The sequence below is a fragment of the Sorghum bicolor genome, chromosome 8 (assembly GCF_000003195.3).
Source record: "Sorghum bicolor cultivar BTx623 chromosome 8, Sorghum_bicolor_NCBIv3, whole genome shotgun sequence".
In the NCBI taxonomy this organism is placed as follows: domain Eukaryota; kingdom Viridiplantae; phylum Streptophyta; class Magnoliopsida; order Poales; family Poaceae; genus Sorghum; species Sorghum bicolor.
In genome coordinates, this window is record NC_012877.2 from 45320742 (window position 1) to 45344782 (window position 24041).

The 24041-nt window shown below is 43.9% G+C and overlaps 1 protein-coding gene across 1 annotated transcript; it reads left to right on the forward strand.

Moving 5' to 3' along the window:
• LOC110429696 (uncharacterized protein K02A2.6-like) lies at positions 18940-20817 on the forward strand (the record flags this gene model as incomplete). The annotated part of the gene is made up of 3 exons (XM_021446059.1): positions 18940-19342; positions 19730-19848; positions 19984-20817. Coding segments are annotated over exons 1-3 (1356 nt in total), but the record flags the coding sequence as incomplete, so codon positions are not given.

Below are 24041 nucleotides of genomic sequence, written 5' to 3' on the forward strand. Positions count from 1 at the left end.
TAAATAAAAGTAATTAAAGAACTCAGGAATTATGAATTGAAGAACCTGGAGAACGATGAAGAACGAACCAGATGCTGCAAAAGTATAATGTTGAGGAAGATCCGACAGATCCGGCTCCTCCTCCGCCCTCCTCTTCTCTCTCCCTATTTTCTAGATTACAACTAGAACTAACTAGAACTAGAACAAGAGGAACTAGAACTAGAACTAGATGAACTAGAACTAGATCTAGATGAACTAGAGGTAGAACTAGATGAACTAGAGGGATCCTCTCTACTTGGATGAAGAATTGAAACCCTAACTTTGATTCTGTAGAAGAGGTATGATCTCCAGGGGCTAGGGGGTCTGGTTTTATAGTCCCTTCAAGTGAATATGAGCCGTTGGATCAAACCGACATTGATTGAACGGTTATCCTTGATCCCTTAGGTCGGTGGAGCACGATCCGCGAGTTTGGACGTGATTGGGCAGAACTCCAGGGCGGGCGCCCTCAGGACTTGGGCGGGCGCCCTGTCCCTGAGCCCTCTCGGCCTCCGCTTCGGTCTTGTGGCTTCTGGAGTCTTCTAGATGACAGAAAATTGCGCGGCATGTTAATATCTCTATGTAAACCCGACGTGTGGGCCTTTTCTCCATATTTCCTGATAACCCCCTGCAGAAATAGACAAACACCAAAACTCGTGGAATTCTGTCAGATAAAACCCTAAGTCTAGGTGTTGGTTGCATTTGGATCCATTTCCATGATTAATTGATGGTTAAATGTGAGCATTAAGGACCGTCAACACCGATCCTGGTCGGTCAACCGCCGATTGAGGTCGAGAAGGCGCTCTTCCTGAGCACACATCTCGGCCGTCTTCTCCCCGGCTTCCGACCGAAGCCTATCCACCTCTGCGGACAGGGCCTTGTTCTCGGCCACAATGCCCTCAATTTGGTCGAAGCACCTTTTCCGGTACTTCGCCGTTTTCATTGTGCCCTGAAAGAAGAATACACACTGAACCCAGGAACATCGCACATAAAGCGTCGAGCAGCGCAAAGGACCACTTACCTTAACCTCGTCCACAAGACACTTTGCCGCGCGCTCCACCCTCGCGGCCTCCGTCTCCGCGAGCTCTTCATGTCTGATGAAGTGGTCCCCGCGCTGACGCCACACGTAGACGTGCTGGCGGCCATCACGGGGACGACCTTGGATCTCCTCCACATCATCGTCGGAGGCCGTCCGGGTCTCTTCGTTCGCTGCACCGCCACCGGCTGTGGTCGCAGGCATCACTGGACCCTGATCCAGGCCAGGGGTGCCTATGCGCGAAGAGGCCCCTGCTCGGGGCGGGATTGGGACTCCCCTTTCTTCGGCTGGTGGAGGAGTCGGGGCCCTACTTTCCTCCTCCAAAACGTTACTCGGGGGATGCGTCCCCGCAGCCTCCTCGTTCCTCGTCGGGGTGCTCGTCGTGGCCCTTGCCGGGGCCTGATGCTCCTCGGCACTCTTAGCCACGGTTGACGCCACGAGCTGCTCCATGGTCTGCGGCGCGGCATCCCCAACGATAGCAACGGGCTCAGCTGCCTTCTGACTAGCAACGCGGTCCGGGTCGACGTCTGACGCCGCGCTAACAACAAGGCGACATTTCACCAACATCAAAAGCAAACAGCTAAAAACACAAATTGAAGTACGAGAGTAAGATTGAACAACTTACAGGTCGGAGCGCCTGTGCGTCGCGGTGAAGAACTTCCTCCTGGTCCTACCGGTCGGTGCCGGCACCCCCGTCTCTATGACGCGCGTCGGCTCGACGTGCGGGGCAGGAGGGTCGCTGGTCATCCGACCAGTGGGGGCCGGCGCAACCTCCGGACGACTGCGTGGCCTCCGGACCAAAGAAGGCGCAGCCTCCTCCTCCTCGTCGTCGTCATCGGTGATCTGGACGAGCCGACGACGCTTCGGTGCCTTGCTGCTCTCTACCGGCAGCGTCTCCGCAGGAGATGGATCCGCCGCCAGCGGCCTTTTCCCCGCCACTCTGTCTTCGGTGGTCGGGGCGGGGCAGTTCTGCTCCTCTTCACTGCTGGTGTATCGGGGACACCGAGGAGCGTCGTCCTCTGGCGGGTCTATTCCCGCGGGATTCTCCATGCCGGGCGCCAGTGATACGTACACCGCGTACCGGTCAACGTCTCCAATCTGCATCAACATCAAAGATAAGTCAATAGCTGGGGGAACAAGTACTCAGAAAGTAAATTCAGTCAGTAATATTACCTTAGGAGCTGGTCGTCCAAGCTTGAAGGCCTGTATCCGATCACCACTCCGGACAAAGCTGTCGTCTGCAAAGTTGAACAGCTCGTTCAGCAGCTGTTGCACTTCCGCCTTCTCCAACACTTCAGGACTCATCCTGGTCGGGTCCCGGCTCCCAGCGTATTCGTACGCCGAGTGAAACCTCTTCTGGCAGGGCATCACCCGACGACACATGAAGTTGCCGACCACTCCTGGCCTGTCTAAACGGGACCAGTCGATCAGCTTCATCAGGTCTTCCACCTGACCAGCGAACTGCGGGCGGTCCGTCCAGCTGACCCTCTTCTCGGGATTGTAGCCCACGTCGCAGAACGTGGAGCTGCCCGGCTCTTCCCTGACGTAGAACCACTTCTTGTACCATTCGGTGAGAGAAGTATTCCATGGGCAGTTGAGATACCGGTTCTTCATCCCGTCACGCAGATTGAGGTATACTCCACCTGCAATCTTGGAGCCTCCAACTGCTCCTTTCTTCCTCAAACAGAAAAGATAGCAAAAAAGATCGAAGTGCGGCTCTATCCCAACATAGGCCTCGCATAGATGGATGAAGGTAGAAATGAGAAGAATGGAGTTCGGGTGCAGATTGCAGATCCCGATCTCATAGTAAAGAAGAAGACCCTGGAGAAAAGGATGGACAGGAATCCCAAAGCCCCTCTTGAAAAAATCTTCGAAAACCACGATCTCACCGGCACGAGGGTCGGGGTAGCTCTCCCCTTCTGGCGCCCTCCAGCCACCGAGCTCTTGGCTGTGCAGCAGCCCCATGCCGACGAGGTCGTTGAGGGACCTCGCGCTGCTCCGGGACTTTTTCCACTCTTTCGCCATCAGCTCGCCCCTTTTCCTGGAGTCACTCTTCGCCATTGATGCTGCGGGAACGAATGCGAGATGGGAGGACTCGTGGTGATTGCAAAAGGAAGGAATGGCAAGAATGGACAGCTAGAAGGCAATGGCAGGGTAAAGAATACGGGGGCAATGTTGAGCTTCTATAAGCAACAGCTCCACCCTTTCCACTTCCCGCATTCTTCGGAAGTGGGCGGGCCCAGCGGCGGATGCGGCGTTTCGGTTTTCAACATTTACCGGCAGTTAATATGGCGGCTTTCTCGTATAATTGATGGTTTCCTTTTCTTGATCCGCGCAAAGAGTGGCTGCACAGTTATCAGGCGCACCTTTTCACGCAGCCATCTGACAACGCGCCAGGAGGTCTCGTCACATCACACATTAAAGTGGTGAGACGCTTTTTTCAAATAACAGACAAATATTGGTGGAGGATCAATGTTCCTGGGGACTGCACCGACCACCGAGCACTGTATGCTCGGGGACTGGTCGACCAGTCTGCCAGTTTGGAGATCTGGGGACTGCACCGACCACCGAGCACTCTATGCTCGGGGACTGGTCGACCAGTCTGCCAGTTTGGAGATCTGGGGACTGCACCGACCACCGAGCACTGTATGCTCGGGGACTGGTCCACCAGTCTGCCAGTTTGGAGATCTGGGGACTGCACCGACCACCGAGCACTGTATGCTCGGGGACTGGTTGATAAGTTTATACGATGGCAAACGACTGGATAATTCTAATTTCTTAGACCTTGCTACAAGGCTCATACTTCGCCTTCCAGCAAGCTCGGGGACTACATCAGTACGATGCATCTCGTTTCAGAATTTCTTTGAGGACTTTTCTTTGGACCCTGGCACCACGTGCCTACGTCACCTACTACCAGGCTTGGGGACTAAGTGGGCACACTTCACCTTGCGGCGAATATGCTAGTTTCTTGAAAGACTATACTTTTCAGAAAAGTAAAGTGGGCACACTTCACCAGGAAAGAAATCTTTTTTAATTAAGAGCACCATGCATTCTTCGAACAACCTGCTTCTTCGATGTCAATGTTGATCAACTGTCTTTTGAGTTGGTCAAAATACCGTTACAACTGTTTGGGCGACTTTCATGCTGTTCGAAGACGTCAAGCCTCACTGGTCGAAGAAGCTCAGGACGGCGTGTTACATCGCAATACATGGTGCTTGGGGACTATCTGTGGGGGTATAAACCCCTATACCCTTACGACTAGACTTGGGCTAGGAGGCTTGGCCCATTACGAGACAAGTTCGAGGCTTGATCCGACTGCTCGGGGTTTCGCGCAAGGAAACAAGACGTGGAGATCAAGCAGGATTCTAGTCGGTTAGAATAGGAATTGATATCGAACTATCTATGGCAATTGTAACCGACTAGGATTAGTTTCCAGATCTGTAACCCTGCCCTCCGGACTATATAAGGAGGGGCAAGGGACCCCCCTAGGACACATTATTCTATCAACACAATCCAATACAATCAGACGCAGGATGTAGGTATTACGCCCACACGGCGGCCGAACCTGGATAAAAACCTTGTCTGTGTCCTGCGTCACCATCGAGTTCGTAGCTTGCGCACCGTCTACCGATAAACTACTACCGTGGGTATACCCCAGGGTAGACTGCCGACTAGCTTTCGTCGACACCATCTCAGCTTCTAGGATTCTATCTAGGATCGCTCTAGCATCATCAGTAGGGATGCGAAAGAAAGAACCTCTAGACATTGTATGTAGCATTTGTTTATGATCTTTCTGAAGACCTCGAAAAAAGTGAAATAAAAGAACAGGGTCTTCAAGATTAAGTTTTGGACCAGATTCTAAAAGGTCGGAAAAATGTTTCTAGGATTTTCCCAAAGTTTCATTATCTTTTTGTTTAAAAGATAGGACTTCGAGTCTAAGGTCGCCGATACGGTCGAGGGAATAAAAATCTAGACAGAAGTTGGCTCGTAAGACTCCCCATTCACCTCATTGTTGACTTACCTTCTGACTATACCATTGTCTAGCTTCTCCCTTTAAGAAAAAGGAAAAAGCTTCCAACGTAAAGTTTTATCAGAAATGCCTTCAATGCGAAGACAATCACATGTTAGCTCAAAATCTCTAATATGAAGGTAAGGGTTTTCGTCTTCCTTTCCTAAACAAGATAGGTTTTGAATCATGGCAATCAACCTGGAACTTAACCTATACTGGGATGTTTGGATAGGCTGTGATGACTCCCATGGTAAAAGGTCAGTTTCTGAAGGTGTTGCGAATTGATAGATCGATTTAGAATCTTGGTTTTCCATAAGGTAAGAGTAAGGAAAATAAAGAATGTAAAAAGATAAGAAAAGATAAAAGTATGAATACAAGCTATTAGTAAGACTCAAAGTTATCTCAGCAAATAGTCTTTCTCCCCGGCAACGGTGCCAGAAATGCTTGTTGATATTTGGTAACGCAATCAGGAATTAATCCGCAAGCGCACGGATATCGGTGAGCACTTCACCCGGGATGTTATCCAGAGTATCGTATTTATATTTTTACCACTAGGAGAAAGCGTGCATCTGACTAACCAGGTCTATTACTACTAACCTTTAGGCTACAACCACTATGACTCGATGTGAGTGATGTATAGAGAAGACTTCAACTGTACCCTCATTTTAACCTTGGTAAGGATGATCTACTGTTCTGTTGGGGAGGCTCACAGAATCTAGACACCACAGAGGATGTTCGACCCGCACCTATAAACCCTATCGATCCTACTAACGGGATTATGGGCTACAAAGGTAACTTGGAAATGTCACGTTCCTCGCTGCTACCACGGTCCAGCAAGACAGGGGATATCTATGAGTATCCTAGCCCAAACACCACGTTTACGCTAGAGATAATTACTCTAAACTCTACACGAAGAGATCAAAGTAAACTCATAAACCAAAGAACAATAAAACAAAGAACTTACTAGAATTTAGATGTCGAAATACTAAAGAATCCTAGGAGCAAGCCTCGGGTTAGGAGACTTGAGCCCGTAGGTACAACCTTGGAGTAGACACCGACAGGCCGGGCTTCCTTCGATCTACACCTCCACTCTATATCTCTCAGTCTAGTAGAACTAATTCTACTCTCACATTGGATGCTAAGCCCTATGAGGTGGGAACCCTAAGGAACCTCTCTCTCTGAATCCTCTCTGGAAAATATGCTAATGAATAATGAGGATTGATTTCTCCACGGGCCAGGGGCCTTGCTTATATAGCCCTCTCAGATGAATCTGGGCCATCGGATCAAACCGACCTTGATTGAATGGTTCTCCTTGATCCTCAAAGGCGGTGGAGCATAATCCGCGTGATGCACCCTGATTGGCCACCATAGGTGGGCAGGCGCCCTGCCTGTGGGCCTCCTCGGCCTCCCGCTTGTTCGTATGGCTTCTGGAACCTTCTAGACCGAAGAAAATTGGCGCACAAGTTAATATCTTTATGTAAACCCGACGTGTGGGCCTTTCGTCCATATTTCCTGATAACCCCTTCCAGAAATAGATAAACAGCAAAACCCGTGGAATTCTGTCAAATCAAACCCTAATTCTAGGTGTTGTTTGTATACTAGTCCTTTTACTTATTTATTTCATGATTAAAATTGATACTTAAGAACCGTCAACAATCATCCATGTTTTCCTAATAACTTTAATCACCATTCATATTGCATGTGTCTCTTTGATAAGGATTTCCTAGTATTGATCTTATACCTTGTCACCTATGGTTATGCATTGGGTAGCTTATGCTAGTGCTCCACTAAACCATGATCTTGTAATTTGATTAATGGAATATGCAATAAACATTAAAATATGACTTTTTAGCAACATTGGTAAAGAGGGCTGGATCATTGGGCTATCCTATGGTGCTCTAGTTTCTCTCCCTAAGGACTTATATGTATATGATCATCCGGGACTTACAGTACAACTGGGGCTACATGGCTCTGGCTTTAGCTTAGTATGAGGACCTTTTCTAACTTGTTAGTGGTTACCCTTGTGGCGCAAATGGGAAAGGGTAAATCACGACTCACAGTGAAAGTGTACAACCTCTGCAGAGTGTAAAACTGATATATCAGCCGTGCTCATGGTCACGAGCGGCCTTGGACCAATACAGAATAAATGATCACTAATGACAAATCATTAATGTTATTATTATTAATATGTTGTTTATGCTATTCTTTATTCACTTTACTTGATCATGAGTTTACATTGGGACTAAACAACTTGATGCTACTCATATGCTAAAATTGTGACAACTAAAAGCTACATGCAGTTAAACCAGTGTCTAGCCTTTGAGCCTCATGAATCCTATGTTATTCTTGCTGAGTCGAGATGTACTTACGTTTGTCTTTACATTTTATTTGGATAAAAATCCCGGATGGGTACCAGATTGCTAGTGTGGAGAAGAGTTTAGGCTTGTGCTCAACCAGTCAGTTGCCCCTGTGGATTTGGAGCTTTCGCATGAAGAACGGAGTGTCTTTCCAATGTTTGCTGTATAAGGTTATATCTTTTATACTAAGTTCGTTATATATAAGCATTGTCTATTGATATTACCCCTATTTGTAGCTATATTTGAGATTCGACTTCTTGGGCTCACATATGGTGTGTATCTGGTTTTGTCCTTAAAATCAGGTGCTACAAAGTGGTATCAGAGCAATGCTGACTGTAGGACGCAAGCATAGATAGTAATGGTCGTTTTAGTCATCTTTGCTTCACTACATTCATGCTTACTATCTCACCCTTGCTATTTGCTAAAATTCTTATGCTTCTATCATCTAATTCTATTATAAAATTATTGCTTCTATTCGAACTTACTCTTGGTCTAATTTCATAGATGGTTCGTAACAAAAAGATTGCTCGCAGCAACTCTGGAAGACCATGCTTAACTCGGGGTATCTATGGCTTAACGGAACCAGAGTATGAATAAGCTCACCTGTCCCATCAAGACATACTTGTCGGCGGAAGGAGTACTTTACCACATCCTTTAGTGGCGAAGATTTCTTTCACCCTCGGCTTGTGCGTATACTACAAGACCACAGTCCTGAACAGCAAGCCAAGGTGGAATATAAGTGCACTAAGTGGACTCATCCTAAGTATGAGAGCCACTAGAGCACAGAAGCACACATCACAAGGTGGAATGAGTTTACTGGTTCACGCGTGGTGGAATCCATTCATTCGTCTCTCAGTGACCGCTTCAATAAGCATGCTAGCATATGAAAGGTCCAAATGGCTAGAGGGGGGGGTGAATAGCCTATTTAAAATTTCTACAAACTTCACTAAGCAAGTGAGTTAGTAAAACAGATGGCGAAGCAATTCTAGCACTAGCTCAACTAAGTTATGCAAGCCACCTATACAAACTAGTACAAGGCTAAACACTAAAGCACAACAACAAGAGAAGGCTAGTTACACTCCTAAACAAGAAGACTAAACTAAACAAGCTACACAACTAGCAAGATATACAAGTAAGTAAGGGAGTGGAGAGTGATGGTTATGCCAACGTTGTAGAGTAGAGATATATCCAACTAATCACTCACAGTCACAATCACAATATAATATCCTCGGCAAGAGATGACACAAGATTTTTTACCGAGGTTCACTTGCTTCCCGGCAAGCTACTCCTCGTTGTGGCGATACACCCACTTGATGGATCGTGAGCTAATTGGCAATCCAAAGCCAAACCCTCAGCGGGTGCCGCACATCCACTCACAAGATGGGGATCCTCCAAGCCACGAGCAATCCACTAAAGTAGCCAATTGCGATCTTCCGCGGGGAAAGCTCAAGAACCCCTCACAAGTCACTTGGTGAGGCTCGAAACAGTCTCCAATCACGAGCTCAACACCACCGCTGCTCGAAGCCGTCTAGGGCGTCGGGAAACACCCAAGAGTAACAAGAAATCCGCAGCAAACTCAAGAATCAAGTGTCACTAATTGCAACTCTCAAAGCAATGCACTTGAATCTCACTCAATCTCACTAGGATTAGCAATCAAGCAAGGAGATGAGTGGAGGGAGTGTTCTCTAGCTCAATGTATGTCTCAAGTAATCAAATGTGCAAGAGTTAGCCTCCCAAAGCCGGCCACCTTCTATTTATAAGCCCCTCAAAGAAACTAGCCGCTGGCTGTTTTCACTGGGCTGAAAACGGGGGCACCGGACGCTACTAAGTGAGCACCGGACGCTCGACTCCCTGCGTCCGGTGCACTGGAGTTGGCCACGTGTCCGTCCTGAATCTCGCGTGTCAGATCCTAACGGTCACCTGCAGATCACCGGACGCTCTGCAGGTCCACACCGGACTCGTCCGGCGCACACCGGACTCATGCGCAGAGAGTTCCGCAAACCTGCGGGTCACCGGACGCTAAGCACCGGTAGCGTCCGGTGCTCACCGGACCCAAGCGCAGAGAGGGTCGCAAAACGCCCGCACACCGGACGCAAACCACCGGACGCTCTCTGAGTGCGTCTGGTGCTCCACCCTAGCAGGATCAAGCACACCGGACTCTGAGGCCAGCATCCGGTGCCTCCGCACTCAGCGTCCGGTGAGTGTTTCTCAGTGAGAAAACACACCCGTGACTTCTCCAAAATTCCCACCGATGCAATAGAAAATATACACTTATTTTTCTCAAAAGCGTCGAATCCCGCCGAACCCAAGCCCCTCTAAACTCTAGGAACTCCACCTCCTTTGCAAATGTGCTAACACCAACAAGTGTCCACCACCAAAGTGCAAGTGTGTTAGCTTTTCACAAACATTTTCACCCAAAGGAGTTTAGTTAGCACTTTACTAGATCCCAATGCATATGCTCAAGATGTAGACCTAGTAGCACTTGATTCGAGAGATGACCGTGATTTCCCCTCTTGATAGTCGGCTATCTATCCTAAACCCGGTCAATCACTTCTCTACTCATCTTAGACCGGCAAAAGTAAAACTCTATGTTTATACCTTTGCCTTGATAACTTTCCTCCTCGTCTATCACCATGATCTTCACTTCATGCTTTATCCCTTTGTGATCATGTGGCCACCTTTCCATGCCACCATACACCTTCATCACATGTGTTGCTATGCCTAACTCAAATCACTTAAACACAAGGCATTAGCAACTTGGTGTCATTAGTTACCAAAACCAAACTTGGGCTTTCAGCAAATCTGATGCTGCCCAACAAGCTCTTTTGGCATATCATGGAAAGCACTACGAAGAGAGGAAGAATGGCAAAGAAAAGTATCTTCCTCGTCGTCCACCAGGCACTTTGCAATGTGTGATGGCTGACCCCTACATGGAGCAGAATGAACAACTAAAGGATATGGCTTTGACTATCCAAGTCATGCATCAAAAGCTAGAAGACAGTCAACTGGATTTGGCGGAAGTAAGGCAACACTATGAGGAAGCCCTCGATGAGATTGACGAGTGGAGAAGTCATGCTGGATTACCTAAGATCAATGAGGTGGAGGACATACCTCACCTAACTCCACGCAAGAGATGCTACCCTGGGTGTCGCTGTAGTCACACCGTGTTTAAGAAGTAGGAAGTCCCCCTTTGAAATAAACGTTAGTAGCAATAATTGAGTTTAGTCAAATATGTGTGCTTTGTGAATCTTTAATGTTTGGTTGATTTGTTTTAGTGCTTATGTTTGAGTTGGATTTTTGTAATGAGTGCAATGATCTTGTGGGTTTCTCCATAATTTCATTTAGTTTATAGGTCTAAGGTTTAAGGATTAATGACATAAATAGTTGGGTTTTGATTTTTCTCTTGTTATCTTATCCTGCCTTTTCGGAGTATCCTCTCTTTATCAGATTATATCTATGTTCTCGAATGAACAAAAATCATGAGGAAATTTTGGATGACAGTGGACTTCAAGATCCTTCTCTGACCGCAAGAATGACCCTCATAGCTGTTGTGGTTTGGGAATTACGAAAATCACAAGATGGTACAGTTGAGCTGTCAGGAATCAGGACCAGTTTCAGTTGCCTACTGTTTTGGACAAATGTAAATATAGAATTTGGAAAAGGTTTCTATAATAAAGTTGTAGATCATTTGATAAGCTTTCCAACGATGCAAACTGCAACTTTATCGGATTATTAGGACGTGAGTTACGACATCTACAAGTTGAAGTTTCTGCACAGTTTCAAAATCTGGACAGTTCTAGTTAGTTCCTATTTTCAGCCAAATTAACATCAGAATCTGGAAAAGTGGGATATACAGAAGTTGTGGAGGACTTCATAAGCTTTTCAATCATGTAAGACTCGTCCCCGTATGATCTAAGTAGCTCGAGATATGACTCCTGTAAGTTGCTGTATCGATGCTGAGACATTGTCGGGATGGATATTATGTTGGGCTGTTTTACCTAGGTTTAATGACAGAAAGAAAGCCTTCTATATGAAAGTTGAATGGAATTTGATAAGGTTTCTAGTGGTATAAGCTAAGACCCTATTGGATTAACAGAAAAGGAGTTATGTCTATTTTACTGCGCTGGTGTTTCTCGTGTTGTGAGGAATTTCAGATTTCTTGTACACGTCAGTGCACATGAGTTTCTCTTCGGTATTAGAAGATCTTATGATAAGAAACACACTTGAGAGGTGGAATAAACTACCCATTTAAGCCCCTAGTTTACCTATTCTAAGGGGGTAGTCTTATCAAAGGAGTTACATGGAGAAGTATTGGTTAATGTTGGATCATCGATAAGGACCTCAAGTGTTTGGTAAATTTGGTTTTGATGCAAGAAATAGTTCCATTGAAGTGTGCTAATATGGATGGAGATATAGGTCATTACCGGTACTCATAGCTTGGAAGTGGTGCTTATTGTTGACGGTCCTTAAGTACTAAATTTAACCATCAACTAAACATGGAAAAGGATCAATATGCTCCAAACATCTAGAATTAGGGTTTTATCTGACAGAATTCCACGAGCTTTGGTGTTTGTCTATTTCTGCAGGGGGTTATCAGAAAATATGGAGAGAAGGCCCACATGTCAGGTTTACAATGAGATAATTACGTGCCACGCAATTTTCCTTAATCTAGAAGAGTCCAGAAGCCACGGGAACGAACGGGAGACCAGACGGGCTCGAGGGCAGGGCGCCCGCCCTCCCCAATTGGGCGCCCGCCCTGGCCTCGGGGCCAATCACAACCAATCTCCTGGATCGTGCTCCACCATCTTTAAGGATGAATCTAAACCATGCAATCAAGGTCGGTTTGATCCGACGGCCCAAATTCACTTGAGGGGACAATATAAGCAAGGCCTCTCCACCCCAGGGGGAGAGGAGAAATCATTATCAGAGGAAGCCATCAAAGTTAGGGTTTTAGAACTTCTCTCCCACAGAGAATTAGAATTAGCTACTCCCTAATCCTTCAAGTTCTATAGGATTGATTAGATAGAATTAGAGAAGTAGAGCCTAACGCTCTGGATTCGGATCTTCGTTAATAAAGATTGGTATTATTTCATATCTTTCTCTACTACTTTATTCTAATTGCATTATGTCTCTATTTATTATGCTCTTAGTTTGCTCTAGTTCTATATTTGATATAGTTATGATTGATAATGAGTTTATGTATGAGTTTGCAAAGCGCTTAGCTCTTGACGCGCGGGAGTTAAGTGGTAGATCACATGTGGGCGTGGTGCTTAGATGTTATTTACCTGCAAATCTATCCTATTGGTCGGGTCGTGTGGTAGTTCGCGATAGTGACAACTTTGTTGATTCTTATATAGTCCACCCTCCGTTGATAGGACAGGCAGAATTTGTATTGCGGAGTAAGTCTTGCGATGTTTTGATTTACTTTAGCAATGTTCCTTATACATGAATGAAGAGTCTTTTATGCTATATATGATCTTGTAGATAACTAAAGTATATTATGACTTAGTAGATAGTAGATAACTTAGAATCCCTTCTCTAGCTAATCCGACGTCACCTTACATATATGAGGAGTAGTCTATTTTCTAATCGCTGTGTTATTTACTCATGAGCTTACATTTCATTATCATTATTATTATGGATTACCTCCTGCCGAAGTAAGTGACTGTGTGACGAGTTCCTCATTAGTAATCATGTTCTTGCAAGTTTATCTCTAGTCTATGCCTTGATAGATTTTATCCTTATCTTCATTCCCATTGTTCTCTTAAGCAAAATTATAAATAACGATACGTGGAATACTTTCCTGGTGAAATGCTACAATGAGGTATTTTATCTGTGCGCTTGCGGATAGAATAGATTATTTTCTAGAGAGCCTTTACATTCATAAATACCTTTGTACACTCTGGCACCATGCTGGGGATGACAACCTAGTATCTAAGTGGTGTTAGCTGGTGTCAACACTTATGAGAATCAGGTGACACCAAAGTCTACGAAGTTATTCATGGGATGTGAGAGCAAAGCAATTCAACTATGATAGAGGTACCAATAGTTGGAACTTAGTGATGAAACCCACTCCGGATCATGAGACTTGGTACAGTGAATTTAAGAGACTATATGATGTGTAGCATCTAAGACAGAATATGAGAGCTAGTCCAAACTGTCCCCCGACCTATCTCATCTTAAGGGGGGTAGTACCTTGATATGATAGATTAATGCCCTTTCAATTCACCATGAAGTAAGAAGTGTCTCTAGAGATATCCCATGATTATAATCATCTATTCTGGCTCAAGTTAGTGAAATTGGTCACTTGACAACTTAGGAAGTGGATATGCTACATCTACTGTTGATTCCACGGAGACTCAAAAGACTTCACTCCTAAACAGAGCATGACCAGTATGTTCTAGTTGATGAAAGTTCTCATCTAGGAGATGTCATCTTTAATGATGGACCTAAGAAAGTTAAAGATACAAGAGTTGGAAACCACCAAAGGAAAGTGAATGACACTTAGAGTGCTATAGATATGGCGAGAGGCTATCATAGGTTTGCTGGAGCCAATGTAATCTTGACATAGGAGTGACTAAGAGATTGACTTAGAATGATAAGATTCTATCAGTGGTTCACTGAAGGTGTTATAAAGATCAACATATAGGGTTCTTCTATTCCATTAAGACCTTAGATGTGCTCCATACAACAAAAGTAGTGGCTTGTGCATAAGTCAACTAAGTGGGTTGGATTAACTGACGTGTGATGTGGAGGTATCCATAGTGGAGCATGGAGATACTGCCTTCTTGGGTCTAAGGAGTGATATCTGTGTAGAACGTAAGAATCTAAAGGGAATCTTTAGGAAGTTGGATTTGAGCTGGTCACATTGTCGATGGATTTGAGTGAATCAAGAGTTATGACTGGGAAAAATGCTATCACTTGAAGGAGAAAAAGCCTTTGCGAATGCTCAAAGCATAAAGAGTGTGCTAGAGGAGTTCAAATGACACTGAAATTTGAAGGGTTGAGTGTTGAACTAGGTGATGTCACTAGTACTGCCAAAGGAGCTCTATTAATTACTTATTTGGGAACCACAGGAACTGAAAAGATTACTTAGAAGATATGTTGTGAGCTTGTGTATTGCAGTTTGGTACAAACAGGTTACCGTATGCGAAGTTTTCTTAGGACAACAGTTAGTAGAAGAGCCTTCAGTGGGGGCCTTTTGAAAGCTTGTATGGATGTAAGTGTAGAACCCTGTTGATTTGAAATCAAATGGGAGAACACAAGTGTTTGGGATAGAAGTTCTAAATGATGCAGAACAACAATTGAGAGTGATCAGAGATAATCTGAGGGTGGCACAGTCTCGACATAAGAGTTATGTTGACATCTGAGAAGGGAATTAGTTCTGAAGTGGGAGACTATATGTATTTGCAAATGTCACCTATGAGCGATGTGAGAAGGTTTAATATGAAAGGAAAGTTAGCACCAAGGTATGTCGGGCCTTTCAAGATGTTAGAAATACGGAACAAAGTGGTATACCTGAAAGTTCAAGAGTGTATGATGTCTACCATGTGTCTCAACTTAAAAAGTACTTGCGTGTGTCATAAGAGCAGATATCGTTAGAAGAATTGACTGTTAAATCGGATTTCACATACAAAGAGTACCCGGTGAGGATTTGGGAAACAATAGAAAGGGTGACCAAGAGTTGGATTTTCAGGATGTTGTTGACGGTCCTTAATGCTCATATTTAACCATCAATTAATCATGGAAAAGGATCCAAATGCAACCAACACCCAGACTTAGGGTTTTATCTGATAGAATTCCATGAGTTTTGGTGTTTGTCTATTTCTGCAGGGGGTTATTAGGAAATATGAAAGAAAGGCCCACACGTCGGGATTACATAGAGATATTAACGTGTCGCGCAATTTTCTATCATCTAGAAGACTCCAGAAGCTACGGGAACGAACGGGAAGGAAATCGGGCTCGGAGGCAGGGCACCCGCCCAACTCTCCTAGGCGCCCGCCCAGCTACAGTGTCCAATCAGGACACGTTTCGCGGATTATGCTCCACCGACCTAAAGGATCAAGGAAAACCATGCGATCAATGTCGGTTTGATCCGACGGCCCAGATTCACTTGAAGGGACTATAAAACCAGACCCCCTGGCCCCTGGAGATCATACCTCTTCTACAGAATCAAAGCTAGGGTTTCAATTCTTCATCCAAGTAGAGAGGATCCCTCTAGTTCTTCTAGTTCTACCTCTAGTTCATCTAGATCTAGTTCTAGTTCATCTAGTTCTAGTTCTAGTTCCTCTAGTTCTAGTTCTAGTTAGTTCTAGTTGTAATCTAGAAAATAGGGAGAGAGAAGAGGAGAGCGGAGGAGGAGCCGGATCTGTCGGATCTTCCTCAACATTGTACTTTTGCAGCATCTGGTTCGTTCTTCATCATTCTCCAGGTTCTTCAACTCATAACTCCTGAGTTCTCTAATTACTTTTATTTACATTCAAGTTATTTATTGGATTCCCGCTTGCATCAAGTGCTCTAATCTTTGAAACATTAGAGTAGTAATTAATAGATTAGACGTGGTGTTTAGTCTTGCAATTACCTAGAATTGCACCCAATCCTGCGGATTGTTGTGGTAGCCTTAGGGTAGTGACAGCCCTAACGGTCGACGTATTCCACCTCGTTCGGATCGGTGTTTGTAGGACCGTAGTCGGAGCTTCCTAGCCCCCTTCTCATCTCTTTCTGTGGTTAGTGTTCTGATGTCCCGAAATAGATAATCTTGAAGTAATTCTTGATTCTTAGATCAACTAGAGAACTCTCAGGAAACTTCCTCTCTTCCCACCAAAAATAATTATATAGTTATCCTTGGGCGATCTTGGATCTTAATTAGTACACTCACGTTCTCTGTGGAAAATCGATACTCTGGAATACTCCCGGGTGAAGGCTACATCGGTATCCGTGCGCTTGCGGATTTTTTCTGTTTGCGTTTAAAATACCCAACAAGCTTTCTGGCGCCGTTGCCGGGGAACGGTAGCTGTGCTAGTTTCGAACCAGTCGTCCGTGTATCCTTTTTTCTTTTCCCTTTTACCACACTCACCTTACCATTTTCACCATACCACATGGATTTCACTCCTATCTATAAATTCTTTGCTCCAAAGGGCGAGTTATTAGAGCCACCACCATCATCACATCCAATTCTTACAGATGGCTATGACCTCGGCCCTGATCTAATAGCCATGATTCAGGAGCAATCCTTCTCTGGGCAAGTAGATGAAGATCCATACACCCACCTTAGAGAATTCGAGCAGTTGTGTTCTTGCCGATCTATTTCTGGCATGACACAAGAAACCCTTAAATGGAAATTATTTCCGTTCTCCCTTTTGGGAAGAGCAAAAAAGTGGTATGCTCATTCTGTAGGAGGCGTTAATGGAAATTGGGATGAACTTCGGGACAACTTTTGTCTCGCTTTCTTCCCACTTTTTCGAATCGCTGACCTTAGAATCGAAATTCTTACATTCAAACAAAGAGAGAAGGAAACTTTAGGAGCAGCTTGGGCTAGGTTCACAAGCCTTACCAATTCCGGTCCAAACCTTTCCCTGCCTGACCATGTACTGTACTACCACTTTTATCGTGGTCTAAGCAAGGAGGCTACTCTTTACCTCGACATTGCTTCAGGAGGCTCATTCACACACAAACTCACAGATGAGGGGAGAGCTATCCTAGAAAGAATTCTTGAAAATACCCCTTACACAGGCATTTATGATGAGTTTCCTAAAGGAGAAAAAGAAGTCGAGCCTGATCCTAAACCAAAAGATAAGGAACTTGCAACCGAGTTAGAAATTCCACTTGACCCATCCATTATTTTGGTTGTAGAGAAACCTCCTGATAAAGGAATGCAAAACCAACTAAGGGATGATGAACCACCACCTTTAGAGCATCCCTTTGAATTCGAGGAAGATCTTTTTGAAGATTATGGAAACACCTCGAATTTTCCTATCCAAACACGACCTCTAGCAAGGACCACTCAATCCATTCTAAGAGTAGAATCTGTTGACATAGAACACATCAAAAGCCTTTCGGCTATTCTGAGTTATGAATGGCTAACAGAAGCAGAGCTGTCTCTTGAGGTAGCTCGAATCATCACTCCTTCAACCATTCTTCTGTGCCAAATTAGAGGGTCCCCTAGGAAGGTCCACTACAATCCATATGTTGGGATAAATGTTATTTCCAAGGAGTTAGCTGGCACTCTTTATCCCAACGAGTCCATAACCCCATCTCAAAAACTTTTACAAAGTCCATCTGGATTAATTCTAGAAAGCCATGGGGTATTAAGGGCAGTTCCTGTTAGAATCAAGGACTCTGGAATATGTCTAGATTTTCACATTTTTGACATACCCGAGATTCCTCTCTTGATTGGTAGACCAATCATGAAACTTCTACAAGAACAACCACAACGAGGTCATTTAGACTTCAAGGTTGGGAATTCCACTATTGTTGTTCCTCTTGTTAGATCAATTAACACGATAGTGGAACCCAATCTTGACCCAGATCCTATTGAGGAGGTCTTAATGGTAACTCAAGAGGAGATGACCCAACCATTCTTTAATCATGAACACTTTGTTCAAGAAGAAGAAGAGTTGGTAGAACCCGTTGAGCTAGACAAAAATGAACTACCTTCACCTCCTTCGATAGAATTAAAACCTCTTCCTTCTGGCCTTAGATATGTATTTTTGCACAACAACTCAAAAACTCCAGTAATTATCAGTGACAAGCTTTCCGATTATGAAACACAACAACTTGTCACTGTTCTTGAAAGACATAGATCAGCATTTGGCTACTCTCTCGAGGATCTCACGGGCATTAGTCCCATTCTCTGCACTCATCGTATCCCTATTGATCCCAATTCTACACCTTCAAGGGAACCACAACGGAGACTTAACAATGCTATGCGAGAGGTTGTTAAGAAAGAGGTCCTCAAACTCTATCGTGCTGGGATTATTTATCCTGTGCCACATAGTGAGTGGGTTAGCCCTGTCCAAGTAGTGCCAAAGAAAGGAGGAATGACGGTCATTAGGAATGAGAAGAATGAACTTATCCCTCAACGAATTGTCACTGGGTGGCGTATGTGTATTGACTATCGAAAACTCAATAAGGCTACAAAGAAAGATCACTTTCCGTTACCCTTCATTGATGAAATGTTGGAACGGCTTGCAAACCACTCTTTCTTTTGTTTCCTTGATGGTTATTCTGGATATCACCAAATCCCAATCCACCCAGATGACCAAGAAAAGACTACCTTTACATGCCCGTATGGAACTTATGCATACCGACGAATGTCGTTCGGATTGTGCAATGCTCCAGCTTCTTTCCAACGGTGCATGATGTCTATTTTCTCGGACATGATTGAGAAAATCAAGGAGGTTTTCATGGATGATTTTACCGTCTATGGCAAAACCTTTGATCATTGTTTAGAGAATTTAGATAGAGTCCTGCAGCGATGTGAAGAAAAACACTTAATCCTGAACTGGGAGAAATGCCATTTTATGGTTCAGGAAGGAATAGTGCTAGGACATAAAGTGTCCGAACGTGGTATAGAAGTGGACAAAGCAAAGATTGAAGTTATTGAAAAACTTCCACCTCCCACGAATGTGAAAGGAATCCGTAGCTTTTTGGGACATGCAGGGTTCTATAGACGCTTTATCAAGAATTTCTCTCAAATTGCTAGACCCCTAACTAATCTCCTAGCTAAGGATGCACCTTTCATCTTTAGTGATGAGTGTCATGAATCTTTTCAAACTCTTAAGAAAGCACTCATCTCAGCCCCGATTATCCAACCACCGGATTGGAATCTTCCTTTTGAGATCATGTGTGATGCTAGCGATTTTGCGGTTGGTGCCGTTTTAGGACAAACCAAGGATAAAAAGCATTATGCCATATCCTACGCTAGCAAAACCTTATCTGGACCACAGCTCAATTACACTACAACTGAAAAAGAGCTTTTGGCTGTTGTCTTTGCTATAGACAAGTTTAGATCTTACTTAGTGGGGGCAAAGATAATCATCTATTCAGACCATGCTGCTCTCAAGTACCTCCTCACTAAGAAAGATGCTAAGCCTCGTCTAATTCGATGGATTCTTCTACTCCAAGACTTTGACATAGAAATCCGAGATAGGAAGGCAGTTGAGAATTCCGTAGCCGACCACTTGTCTAGGCTTCAATATAAGGAAACACATGATGAACTTCCCATAAATGACTACCTAAGGGATGACACCCTACTTAAGATAACACATGCAGATCCATGGTACGCAGACATCGTAAACTTTATAGTAAAAGGCTATGTCCCACCTGGTGCAAACAAAAGGAAGTTGCTTCACGATAGTCGTTTCCACCTTTGGGATGAGCCATATCTTTTCCGAGTCTGCGCTGATGGACTCTTGAGAAGGTGTGTTCCTATGGCCGAGGCTACTCAAATTATGGAAAGATGCCATGCCTCGCCATATGGAGGGCACTATGGAGCATTCCGGACACATGCTAAAATTTGGCAAAGTGGCTTTTTCTGGCCAACGATGTATGAAGATACAAAGGACTTTGTCAGGAGATGCCACCGATGTCAAAAACATGGGAATATCAACTCACGAAATGAAATGCCTCTCACAAATAATCTTCAAGTAGAACTTTTCGACGTATGGGGCATTGATTTCATGGGGCCATTCCCTATGTCCGGGAATTGCGAGTATATCTTAGTAGCTGTGGACTACGTGTCCAAATGGGTAGAAGCCCTACCTTGTCGATCAGCTGATTCAAAACATGCCAAGAGAATGTTCCATGAAGTAATCTTTCCTCGCTTTGGTATACCCCGGATAGTTATAAGCGATGGAGGTTCACACTTCATCGACAAAATCTTCCGGAAGTACCTAGCCGATCATGGAGTTCGACACAACGTCACAACACCATACCATCCTCAGACTAGCGGTCAAGCCGAAACATCTAACAAACAAATCAAAAATATTTTACAAAAGACCGTAGATGAGATGGGTAAGGGGTGGAAGGACAAACTTCCTGATGCACTTTGGGCATATAGAACTGCATTCAAAACACCCATAGGCATGTCACCTTATCAACTTGTATATGGAAAAACTTGTCACTTGCCTGTGGAAGTAGAGTTTAAGGCTCATTGGGCACTCAAGAAATGGAACATGGATCTCCACCTCGCTAGTGAGAATCGTCTGATGCAACTATCTGAGCTAGAAGAATGGAGAGAGAAAGCCTACCACAATTCAAGGATCTATAAAGAGAGAACAAAACGATGGCATGATAAGAGAATCAAGCACAAGGAGTTTAAGCCTGGAGATAAGGTTCTACTATTCAATTCAAGAGTAAAGCTCTTTGGGCATGGTAAGCTACGAAGTAAGTGGGATGGACCATACAAGGTTATTGACACTTCAACTCATGGAGCCATTACCATCCAAGACGACATAGGTAACACTTTTAAGGTAAATGGTCAACGCTTGAAAATCTATCTCGAGCCACAAAACAACCTGGTAGAGGAGCTTGATGTGATTGAGTTTATAGAATTCTCACATTAAGCTCTCATAAGCTCTAGACAATAACCTAACCCTTAACATGTTCCACAAGTTTTGTTGTCTACTTGGGTTGTGCAGGATTTTGAGGCTTAAGAAGAGTGAGACCAAACATACAGGCTACAAGAGTGAACGACTATGTCAACATCCAGCTTGGGGGAGGCACCCCCACGTGTATCTAGATAAGTATTACTTTTTTTTCTGAGTTTTATTTACTAGTATTCAGAAATAAATAAATAAAATGCATAACCATGAAACCAAACAAAGTTTTTATTTTGAGTAATATACAATAGTTTTGTGTAATACTAAGTTTTAAATAAAATAAAAAAAAAGTTTGATTCAAGTCTAGGTAATTGACAAACATGATATGAGAAGGTCTGAGCTACTATTTAACTTGTTCCATGTTTTGCTAGAGTTCTGGAGATTTTATCTTTTAAAAATCTAAAAAAATATAATAATAAAAAAAATGAGATCATAATACCTAGAGTCTTATAAGATATAAATATTAAAACTGTGGGCACTTGCTTTGTTCAAGCCATTGTTAATTCTTGTAGTTTTGGTTGAGAGAATTATCATGCTCCCAAGATCAAGATCTTTTTGTTTTAACAATATAAAAGATTCACTCTTCCGAAGTATTATTGCGTTAGAGGCATGGGACTATGCAAAACTTTGATTCGAAAAAAAGAGAAGTGAGACGAGAGGTAAAAATGGACAAGTGTCCGAAGTAGAATTAGGGGTACAAAGATACCCACCTGAGTGGAAAAAATGGACATGTGTCCGACAGTAGAATTAGGGGTACTTGCTACCACTTGAAAAAAAAAGAGACTGAAAAAAAAGAGAAAAAAAAAGAAAAAAAAATGATAGCCCATGGTCCCTCTAATAAGCAATATGCCAGTAAGAGATGACAAACTTTTCAAAAAGGTCAAAGGTCTTGATCTAGGAGTATGACATTCCTCTCCCTTACTCCGAGCGTTGACATAGCAAAATGCAAAGTAAGTATGCTAAGATTTCTAAAGCTCTACTTATATATCTTTCGAGAAGAAGGCAAATGCCTCAGTTTTATTTTGGAAACTTACAAACAACTCCAGAACAAAGGTAAGACAGAAGAACTTAAGACATAGTGCTTGACTTGATCGTTCTGTTTTTCAATCACTTAAGACCTTAGTAATAACTTAAAAACCCTGTAGTAAGAGGCATAAAAGTAACCCCTGTTTTCTTGTTGATTTTAGCTTTGCTCAGGGACGAGCAAAGGTTAAGCTTGGGGGAGCTTGTTGACGGTCCTTAATGCTCATATTTAACCATCAATTAATCATGGAAAAGGATCCAAATGCAACCAACACCCAGACTTAGGGTTTTATCTGACAGAATTCCACGAGTTTTGGTGTTTGTCTATTTCTGCAGGGGGTTATTAGGAAATATGAAAGAAAGGCCCACACGTCGGGATTACATAGAGATATTAACGTGTCGCGCAATTTTCTATCATCTAGAAGACTCCAGAAGCTACGGGAACGAACGGGAAGGAAATCGGGCTCGGAGGCAGGGCGCCCGCCCAACTCTCCTAGGCGCCCGCCCAGCTACAGTGTCCAATCAGGACACGTTTCGCGGATTATGCTCCACCGACCTAAAGGATCAAGGAAAACCATGCGATCAATGTCGGTTTGATCCGACGGCCCAGATTCACTTGAAGGGACTATAAAACCAGACCCCCTGGCCCCTGGAGATCATACCTCTTCTACAGAATCAAAGCTAGGGTTTCAATTCTTCATCCAAGTAGAGAGGATCCCTCTAGTTCTTCTAGTTCTACCTCTAGTTCATCTAGATCTAGTTCTAGTTCATCTAGTTCTAGTTCTAGTTCCTCTAGTTCTAGTTCTAGTTAGTTCTAGTTGTAATCTAGAAAATAGGGAGAGAGAAGAGGAGAGCGGAGGAGGAGCCGGATCTGTCGGATCTTCCTCAACATTGTACTTTTGCAGCATCTGGTTCGTTCTTCATCATTCTCCAGGTTCTTCAACTCATAACTCCTGAGTTCTCTAATTACTTTTATTTACATTCAAGTTATTTATTGGATTCCCGCTTGCATCAAGTGCTCTAATCTTTGAAACATTAGAGTAGTAATTAATAGATTAGACGTGGTGTTTAGTCTTGCAATTACCTAGAATTGCACCCAATCCTGCGGATTGTTGTGGTAGCCTTAGGGTAGTGACAGCCCTAACGGTCGACGTATTCCACCTCGTTCGGATCGGTGTTTGTAGGACCGTAGTCGGAGCTTCCTAGCCCCCTTCTCATCTCTTTCTGTGGTTAGTGTTCTGATGTCCCGAAATAGATAATCTTGAAGTAATTCTTGATTCTTAGATCAACTAGAGAACTCTCAGGAAACTTCCTCTCTTCCCACCAAAAATAATTATATAGTTATCCTTGGGCGATCTTGGATCTTAATTAGTACACTCACGTTCTCTGTGGAAAATCGATACTCTGGAATACTCCCGGGTGAAGGCTACATCGGTATCCGTGCGCTTGCGGATTTTTTCTGTTTGCGTTTAAAATACCCAACAAGCTTTCTGGCGCCGTTGCCGGGGAACGGTAGCTGTGCTAGTTTCGAACCAAGTCGTCCGTGTATCCTTTTTTCTTTTCCCTTTTACCACACTCACCTTACCATTTTCACCATACCACATGGATTTCACTCCTATCTATAAATTCTTTGCTCCAAAGGGCGAGTTATTAGAGCCACCACCATCATCACATCCAATTCTTACAGATGGCTATGACCTCGGCCCTGATCTAATAGCCATGATTCAGGAGCAATCCTTCTCTGGGCAAGTAGATGAAGATCCATACACCCACCTTAGAGAATTCGAGCAGTTGTGTTCTTGCCGATCTATTTCTGGCATGACACAAGAAACCCTTAAATGGAAATTATTTCCGTTCTCCCTTTTGGGAAGAGCAAAAAAGTGGTATGCTCATTCTGTAGGAGGCGTTAATGGAAATTGGGATGAACTTCGGGACAACTTTTGTCTCGCTTTCTTCCCACTTTTTCGAATCGCTGACCTTAGAATCGAAATTCTTATATT